The 10,087-nt window shown below is 35.7% G+C and overlaps 1 protein-coding gene across 3 annotated transcripts in view; it reads left to right on the top strand.

Moving 5' to 3' along the window:
* The first annotated feature begins 1,677 nt into the window (after nucleotides 1–1,677).
* Nucleotides 1,678–10,087, top strand: part of LOC131033442 (uncharacterized) — a 92,495-nt gene continuing 84,085 nt past the window's right edge. Inside the window, exons 1-2 of one of the 3 annotated variants that reach the window (XM_057964669.2) lie at nucleotides 1,678–2,593; nucleotides 2,988–3,137. In XM_057964669.2, the coding sequence (XP_057820652.2) occupies nucleotides 2,200–2,593; nucleotides 2,988–3,137 (544 nt within the window). In that variant the 5' untranslated portion in view covers nucleotides 1,678–2,199. The remainder of the gene's footprint in view (nucleotides 2,594–2,987; nucleotides 3,138–10,087) is intronic. The other 2 variants (XM_057964667.2, XM_057964668.2) reach the window with 2 other exon arrangements.

Genomic DNA, 10,087 nt, shown 5'->3' with positions numbered 1-10,087 from the left:
GTTTCCTTCAAGCTTTCAAGCATTTAATGCTTTGTCCCCCTCTCCTCTCAAGCCTTCCCTTGTTGACACTTGTCAACATGTGATTGGCTTGAAGGAGAGCGCATGGATTGAGGATCAACACTTCCTCAAGAAATCCTCTTAAGCCTTTAATGGATTCCTTCGAGCCTTCAAACATTTAATGTTTTGTCTCCCTCTCCTCTCAAGCCTTCCCTTGTTGACAATTGTCAACATGTGATTGGCTTGAAGGAGAGCACATGGATTGAGGATCAACACTTCCTCAAGCAATCCTAACTCTTCCTCAACCAATTCAATCTCAACCCTTCATTTGCCCATTTTCCCTATAAATAGAGCTCATTCCTTCATTGTTAGAGGCCATAAGAGTTATCCATGCATTGTTTCTCTGCTTAGAATTTGAATGTTTTTTGTAAGAATGAGTTATATTATGTTTTAGCTTTTCCACTAGTTGCAATTGCTATTTAACCTCTAATACTTCATTTGCATCGTCATTCAATACTTCACATAATCAACCATCTTCCATCCTCCATTTGACATCCCTTTGTGCTAGTGCTCAAGTTGAGGGCATACTTCACATAGCTGCAGGATCTTGGAGAAGAGGAGAACAAGGAAGAGTCATGGCATAGGGAGCATCATGAGGAAGTAATTTCATTTTATTTATTTCCTATCTAGTTTCTTATGTTAATCTTCTTTGATAATGCTTTGAATAGATTTGTCTTCATGCTATGCTTATGATTGAAAAGCTCTTTAAACATGATTGCATATTGATTTTGCTAATCTCCATTTTCATAATATTTCACAAAGTATATGGAGTATATCTCAATGATCAATAACAAATGTATTATATATAATGTATATCTTAAATTAATTATTTTCGTATGGTGTAAATTTTTTTAATCCTAAAACAACATTCCACACAACTTTTTGGTTCAAATTAAATTTCATTCGATCATATTCAATTATCTTATCATGAAAAATTCAATTTATTAATGTCGATAGACATTCTACAATGGCATCAAGTGGTGGAGTGAAATGGTGTGAGTGCATTAATGTTAACTTTTATCTTTTAGCTTAAAATTTGACAACCATTCACATGTCAAAATATTAATGCGAATTATAAAATTAATATTTAAAAATAAACACCATATAAAACAAAATATACCCTCATCAAAATTATAAAGTTTTAAATAGATATATAAATAAAAAATAAAAAATAAAGATATTTAAAAATAATCCACCGTTTCATAATTACAATATATATATATATATTTTATAATTTTTTTTTAAATAATTTTTAAACAATGATAAGAAATTTAAAATTTAAATATAAAAAACTAGATATCAATTATCAAATACAAAAATTGCATTAGAGAAAAAATAAATAATGTAAATACAATATAATTTAAAATGAAATAAAATAATTTCAATTGATATCTATCAACATTTCTTTAAATAAATGTATTTAAAATATCTATAATAAAAAATTCTTAATTAAAACAATTTTCATTTTCTAATTTTTTTTCAAACCTTCCAAATAAATTATCCAGACTATATCTCACTAACTATCATTCCCTACGTCAAAATGAACACTTTGTGTTTGTTCATACAGTACATCCATGCGCTTAAATTATACCTATAAAACGTCCCCGCGGAGGAGTGAGGCAACAGAAAAATGTAACAGTCAGAAAAAAACTGAGTCGCTATCCGTACACATCATGATCGGCTCTACCTCAACTAGGAATATATTATTCCGTTCTATGCAATCCTCCCTCAAGTCCATTACAAGATTCAAAAACACTGCATCAATACAAATGCAACTCCAGAGAAAAAGAATAAAAAAATTCCCATTGCGATTAATATATTTCCTGGCAATGTAATAAACTGATGAAAATCATAATGGTAATCACAACGGTCAGCAAGCAATACAACTAGAAATGCAGACAAACCATTTCATGCTTCTGTAATTCGGCAATATCTGATGGCAGAACCCTAAACCGTTGTTCTGAAAATTGGGCTTTGGTTAGGGCTTTGCGTTAAAAACGTAAAAATCCAACTATTTTGCACCAGAGGAATCAAGGCTTGTATCAAATCCCGAGAATATTTCAAGCACAGGAAACGCAGTTTATAATAAAAACCCCAGATTTTTCAAGAAGAGATTTTAGCGAACGCATATTTTCTCCAGGGATGGCAGAAGCTTTGGTTTCTTCAGCAACACTGCCTTGGGAAGAATGTTTCCGTTATTCTCAAATTCGTACCGGTTTTTCATCACGTAGATGCCTTTTCAAGCCTATGCACTTAAGTCCGTCAACAAAGAAAGTGCAGTGTAGTGTCAGTTGCAAGGCTATAGATGAGGCAGCTTATTTCTCTCCTACTAATACAGGTCATGGATATAAAACGAGAAGAAAAGGACCTTTCGCCGCGGTTAATACAGGGAGGTTGGAGAAGTTTGATTTTGATGTTGTGATTGTTGGAGCAGGAATAATTGGTTTAACTATTGCTCGACAGTTCCTGCTGAATACCAATCTCTCCGTTGGGATTGTCGATGCAAAAAGGCCGTGTGCTGGTGCTACTGGTGCTGGTGTGTATATCCACCTTATTTTTTTTCTTATATTGATTCTTCACAGAGCACGCACCTAATTATTCTGAACTAGCTGCACTATGACAAAATGACCTCTGGGAAAAATCGTGTAGAAAACTTTGAATCAACGTTTTGCAAGATTTTGAACGGACGTTTCTGAGTGGATCACAAATAATGATTTATTTCTGATTGGTTCACGTCTTTGATGCAAGCTTGATAGAAAAAAGTTTATTCAAACTTTTTTATCCAGTTTTTCCAAAATCTCGTTTCTTTAACTTATGGTAGTTGTACTTTTACATTCCCATCGAATTATTTTTGTTCTTTTTCTTTAAATTGTATGTGGTAAATTTTTGATTGTGATTGTTCTCATCATCCTGCGGTTAATTTGAATTAGGTCAGGGATATATTTGGTTGGGGTATAGGACCCCAGAGAGTGATAAATGGGAGCTGGAAGCCAGAAGTAAACAATTGTGGGACAAATTTGTGGGTGAGGTAGAGGCTTCAGGCCTTGATCCCTTAAAAGCTCTCGGATGGAAGAAAACAGGTTGGTAATTTTGATTGATTACTGTCCAAAGCTCTAAACAAAGCACATGTTTAACACATTCTAGGGTTCAATCTATTGGTTAAGCTCTTACACTTATGTCAATTAGTCGTTACCGATTTTACTCAGGATTCAGGGAAAATCAGAAAATTCGGAGGAGCTATAATTGTATATGTTTATAAATTTTATACATCTTAGTTAATGTTTTTAGATACTAGTAATTTGTTAAGGTTGGCGATAATCGATTTTTTTCTATCTACTGCTTCCTAGGATTTTATATGTTCTACTTTTACACAATATGTTGGCAAAGAATTGAGATGAAATGCCATTTGCGAACGACAATTGTTTTTGGGGGGAACTCACAAAATTAGGTACTAAAAACTTTTAACAGAAATTATGATTGTACTGAGCAGAGTAGCTAAGTATCATTTCTCATATAGAAATAATACTAATTTTTTTGTGAAGTGTGAGTTTATACTTAATACATTACAGGAGTAGCTGATGTCTCCAAGTTGAAATCTTAAACAATATGTAATTTTATAATTTTTTTAATATGAAACTGAAAGTGAAATATGATAACAAATACAGTTTGTAATTTTTATTTGATCTATTGAGAACTGAAATGAAGCATGCAATTTGGAATTTTCCAATTTTATTCAAACTGAAATTAAAATACAGAAAATTAACTATACAATTTTTTTTTGTGTAGCTTCATGTTTTTGAGCTCTCTTCTTATTATTGTCTTTTGGAGCATTTGCATTTCTCTTGTGGGAGTCTAACTCTACAATAACATTTCAATTTTCGATCATTTGTATTTGTAGTTTCATAGTTTCTATTTCCTGCACTAGTCTTTGGTTTTCATTTGTTTTGCAGATTCTAACAAAGATGTCCACAAGGGTGGAATGCTTTTGAGACTGATGAAGGGCTACTGCACCCAACACCCAAACTTAGTACAAAAACAGATAATAACATAGAAAATTCAAGAAGGAAAACAACTAACTTTTGATTTCTTCAATAAAATGGAATTACAAATTCAGAAATTACAATGTTACAAAACACATGAGCTTAACTCACTACAAAGAAAATCAACTCCCTAAGAAAACTCTACAATTCAGATCCTTAATCAGTACTAATGGATCTGTCCTCTGTAATCTCCGTTCCCCTCGCACCAATAATAATCGCCTTAGAATGTTCTGGAAAGTGTAACCGTTCATTTTCTCGCCCAAGAAGAATTTTCATTTGAAAGTTGAATTTTGGTAGCACAACTTCCGGGAGCCATAATTTTTGACTCTGGCGTCCAATTTACTATCATAATATGTTGTTGGAAAGGTCCTGAAGAGACCAAAATTATATTAAGATCAATTTGCCATTTTTTGAGCTTTGTCAAGGCTTCTAAGGTCTTCAAATTGGATTTTGAAACTTAATAAAATAAATTTTCTGGGACAGAAACTTTAATATCTCCCAAATGGTATAGGATATTGAGTTGCTTTCACCATTCACTCAATATTTCAATTTCGCTCCTTGGGGTCAGTTTTCATGTCCATATGTGCTCATACAGGCTGACTTACTAAAAGTAGTAGGTGATTATTTTTGGTCTTTTCAAGCTTTTGATTGTCCTACACCTTGTAAGTGTCATCATGGACTCCAAAGCAATTAAAAAAACCTACAAAATGTGTCATGTCCCCTCCTTGATTGTTATATATCCTAAATGAAGCAATTATTATTATTAATTACCAACGCATGATTATTTGGGATTTATTAAATATTATTCTTTAATTAATATTTATTACTAATAATATTTTTGGGATTTATTAAATATTATTCTTTAATTAATAATTTAATATTTATTACTATAATATTCTTGAAATATTCAAATAAAAATATATATTTTTTTCGATCGGCAATTGTTGCTTTGTATTAATTTTTCAAAAAGATTGCTTATATCAAAGTATTACTGTATTTCGAATAATTCAAAGATCCTCCTAATATCCCCTTCTACAAAAACCACCTGCATATACAAAAACTACCCATAACCCCCGAAATTGAATAATCATAGATTTACAAAACAAAATGAAACTAGATTATGGTCCACTAGCCACGACTAACTCCTAGCCTTTACCGCTTCCATCCTTGGAGCTCGCCTGCTGATCCTCCTCGTCCTCGTGACCGTCATGGGCTTTCGGTGGAAAGCCAATCCATAAAGAATGGCCTCCCCGTTGTTTCTTTGACCCTCTAGGACGTCCATGCTTCCTCCTCGTGGAAGAGCCCGAGCCAGAGTCATTTGTCGACGCCGTTGCATTTGCAGGGTCCCATTTTTCCAACTCCTTGCGAATCTCCTTTCTTTCCCACTCGTGGATATATTCTTGCACACCATGCATTCCTATTTGTGTCGATGCCCTTCGGACTTCCTTGCTACAATCGACACTCCACAGAAGGAATGGACACAATGGTGGTCAGAATGCATTGGAATGAAGCCAAACACCATTCGGGCACACAAACCCTTCGCCATCTCTCGCCATTCTGATGAAACTCTCCAAGCCACCCCTCCAGTCTTCCTGCACACAATTTGTGACTACCCATTGAACTCTATCCACCCCTACCAGCTCAAAACACCACGCGGTGAACATTGAAGCTATCTCCACGTTCGTGCGGTATTTGTACTCCGCACGGATGTACTCTTCCCCCAACACGATCCTCACCTGGTTTAGGAAATCTTGATCATCAAAACGAAAAACATTTGACAGGCGTTCATTAGAGATGGCACCCTGTTGTGACGTTTTCACACATCGCCCCATTGCAAATGGGGACCCTTGTTTTTTGCTTTCTAGGGTTTGTTTTTAGGTCTTTTAGGGTTTTGTCAGTTAGCCTTTGCATTTTGATTGTCGTCAAGGGGATCACCTGGATAGTAGGTCCTGCTGGAGTGAAGTCCTGATCCTGAAATTTGGCTAAGTCTGAAAGTCCTGATCCTGAAATTTGACTAAGTCTGGAAACTAAAAAACCTCCAAAAACTAGATTTTGCAATATAACTCCTGGAGGTCTGAAACCACTCTCAAACATCCTGAAAGTATATATGGAATATAACTTAAAGTATAAGTGACTTTCTTATACTTAAATGTTATATTCCATAAAATTATCCTGACAGAGAGTTCAAAAAGTCAAATTTCGTTCCTGACCCTCAGAGAAGGCCCACAGCGAAAAATCGCTCCTGACCCTCAGAGAGGGCCCACAGCGAGATTTTGATTTCCTTCATTTTGCAATGAGAAGAGACCAAGTTTTGATCATGAAGGGGAAATGAATGACTTTCTCCACCCACCTGAAGAAGTTTTGGCTAGAAATGATGAAGGACCTTGTTGAAAACAGAAAAATCGCTCCTGACCCTCAGAGAGGGCCCACAGCGAGAAATCTTATAAGGGTCATTGCTAGCCTTATTTGGTCGATTTGAGAGGCCAAAAGCATGGTGAAGGATAGAATGAGCATAATGAAGTATCTAGACTTGATCAAAGATGATAAATTGAAGGAGTTTTGCCCAGGAAAGGAAAAATCGCTACGGACCCTCAGAGAGGGCCCACAGCGATTTTCTTTGTGTGCACATTTTTGGACCTTTCTTGGACATGAATTTTTATTCATAACAAAGAACAAGATGATATCTTCCTTGGCAAAGTGATTTTTAGACGAAAAGTGAAGCATTTTGGTTCAGGTAGCAAAAATCGCTACGGACCCTCAGAGAGGGCCCACAACGAGATTTTCAAATATGCATTATTCTTGCAAGATCAAAGTGATTTTATGATTGGAAGGGATGAAGGAAAGCATGTTCTATCCGTTGAATATAATTTGGAGGATCAACACAAGAGGAAATCAACCCAAAATAAAAAATCGCTACGGACCCTCATTGAAGGCCCACAGCGAAAAATCGCTACGGACCCTTAGAGAGGGCCCACAGTGAGAAACCTAAAATGGGAAGTTTTCATCCAAGTTTGAGGAAAGCTAAGGTTAGGCATGGGTTAGAAACGATGTTTGAAAAGCCTTGAAGTGAAAAGAAATCGTTGAGAATCAATATTTTGAAGGCAATTACAAAAATCGCTACAGACCCTCAGAGAGGGCCCATAGCGATTTTCTAGTTTTCTCTCCTTTGTTTGAAGAATTGAGATAAAATCTTGCTTGGACAGGAGGAGAACGTGATGTGTTATGCCTTGGAGGTGATTTGAAGATTAAAAGATGAAGGAACTTGCCTAGAACCAAAAAAATCGCTATGGACCCTGACTGAAGGCCCACAGCGAGATTTTCAAAAAATGTATGTTTCCTTCAAAATGGTGCTAAGGCAAGGTTTGGACAAGGAGAAAAGACCTCTAGGAGCAGGATGAATATTATTTCGCATTTAAAACTTGATGATTTTGGTCAGAAAATGAAAAATCGCTACGGACCCTCAAAGAGGGCCCACAGCGAGAAACTTCAAAATCACACCTTTTCTCCAAAATTGGATTGAGCTAAGTTTGCAATTCAGTGAAAGGACCTAGTTGAAATGTCTTGAAGAAGTTTTGGAGGTTGAAAAGTGCTAAACTTGAGCAAAAAATGAAAAATCGCTCCTGACCCTCAGTGAAGGTCCAAAGCGAAATTTGCATTTTCACCTATTTTTCCTCATAAAAAATGTCAAATTTGAAGTGCAACACGTTAACAGGATATCAATTTGTCCTCCAAGAGATTTTCAAGTTGAAATGTGAAATATTCAAGGCTAAAATTCAAAAGTCGCTCCTGACCCTTAGAGAGGGTCCAGGGCGAAATCCTCCTGAAATCTCATTAAGCCTTGTTTTAAAAAAATTAACATTCTCCAAATTGCATTAGATCGCCAAAATTGCTAATTTTGAGGCATTTGAAAAAATTAAAATTAAATTGGCATTAAATAAAAGACATTTTGGCATTTAATAAATTAATTTTAAGCCTTAAAAAATCGAACTTCTATCTTGGAGGCATTTAAAATTAATTTTTATTAAATTAAAATTAAATGTAAAGCGCTCAAGGCCTTATTTTCATTTATTTTGCCAAGTCGGCCTCCCTTTTTTGGAATTTTATTTATTTTTTAACCTCTTTTTGCCAAGTCGGCCTAGAGGGAGCAAAGGGGTGAGCGCTCTATATATTGGAGGTGTTTTTTCACCATTCAAATCATTCAATCATTGCTTCAAGTGCGAATTTGGAAGGCTAATTGAAGGTGCGAAATCTGGTTTGCTTGGAGCGAATTTATTTCAAGTGTTGGAGACTAGAAGGAAGTGGAGTTGATTCTTTTGAAGGCTAAAGGAGGCGCATTTTATCCAAGGGAGAACTTTGATCTACATTTTGCCTAGCGAAATTCATCTATTTTTTGCATCATTTCTTAGAGTTTAATACTCAAGAGGAGGTATGGCAAAATCATCTTGACACCCTTGTTCAAGGTTTGATTTTTAGACACATTTGTTTTGGAAAATCTAAGTATTGCTGGGTTAATTAGGAAATGATAACTCAAGATTTATCATGAAGTTTCCTAATTAAAATGTTAAATCTTCTTTCTAAGTTTAATTTCTAGACTTCAAGATATATTACTAATTTTGAAATGTTGTGTAGGTATCAAGATGGCGACTCCAAAGCCCGGAGGATCTACAAGTTGGCAGGTTCTCATCAGAGACGATCAAGCAAGGATAAGGGCGACCTCCTCCAGTCTAGCATCGACAAGGACGACCTTCTTCGGTCAAGTATCATCAGGAATGACTTCTTCCAATCTAGCATTCCAAGGCGAGGTACATCATCATCCTGCATATCAAAGACAAAGTAAGTCAGAGCAAGGGTTCGTTGAAGAAGCAGATAGTTCTAGAAGAGTTAATTAAAGCTAGCTTCTCAGCAACATCAAATTGGCATCAACCAAGTGTCGGACGAGGTGGCATCCCAGTCATCACTCCTCCAGTTGGGTTTGCCCACCTCAGCATGTCTAGGTTCAATGTACCTAACTCATGTGATTTGGCACAAACTTCGATGTACCTACCCCAGCTATCCATTGGTTGAATTTTCTAGAGAAGACATGTGTCCAATTAATACAATTTTATCATTGGTCAAGCATTAAATGTTATGTAATGGTTGTAACAAACCCTAATTAGGGTTTTCATTATTGAATCTTGGCCGTTGATCTCAAATTGATCTTAGCCATCGAATTGTATTAAGGGCACTATATAAGCCCCGACCTTTCATTTTGTAAAGATAGTTAAAAAGCAGTTAGAGAGGAGTTAGAAGATAGGGAGTGAATAGTTAGAATAGTGAATTAGTCAGTTGATAGAATAGCAATTAGAGTAGAGTAGAGAGAGAAGGCAAAGATTGTTGCCAAGATGTTGTTGTAAAAGACTTGTAAAACTTCATTGAAGAAATGGTGAAATTTATGGGTGGATTCGACAATTTGCATGGTCTCTATACTTCTCATATTTGATTTCATGTTATTAGATGAGTGGAAGAAATGTGCTTGATTGATGGTGAAATTCGTATATCCATACTACTAGCAGTTTGTTGATTGCAGACTTGCCTTGTGTAGTCAACTGGAATCATTCAGCTTAAGCTCAACTTCAATTGTCGCTTCTTCATTGATATGCATCATCTTGATGGTGTCTATGCCTGTAGTGATGATTTGAACATCATAAAGCTTTCCTTCGAAGATTGCACTAACCTTGTGGAGATGGTCCTGTGATGTCAAAACAAGACTTATTTAGAATTTCATCAAAGATCATTCATTGCTCCTACATTCTTAGTGTTAGGTTTAGATCCCTTCCTCGCCCTCATCTTTTTTCCTTTTTTCAAATTAAAGTTAGTAAGACTTGTGATTCCAACAAATCAGACGTTCAGTCATCAAGTGTAAGTCCCCTTGTGATTCCAGCAAATCACATCATACCACAGAGAGCTTATCCACACGTAGAGATCCTACAACGAAGAACCTTGAAGTCACC

The sequence above is a fragment of the Cryptomeria japonica genome, chromosome 4 (assembly GCF_030272615.1).
Source record: "Cryptomeria japonica chromosome 4, Sugi_1.0, whole genome shotgun sequence".
NCBI classification, from domain to species: domain Eukaryota; kingdom Viridiplantae; phylum Streptophyta; class Pinopsida; order Cupressales; family Cupressaceae; genus Cryptomeria; species Cryptomeria japonica.
This window is presented reverse-complemented; position numbering and strand designations above follow the sequence as displayed.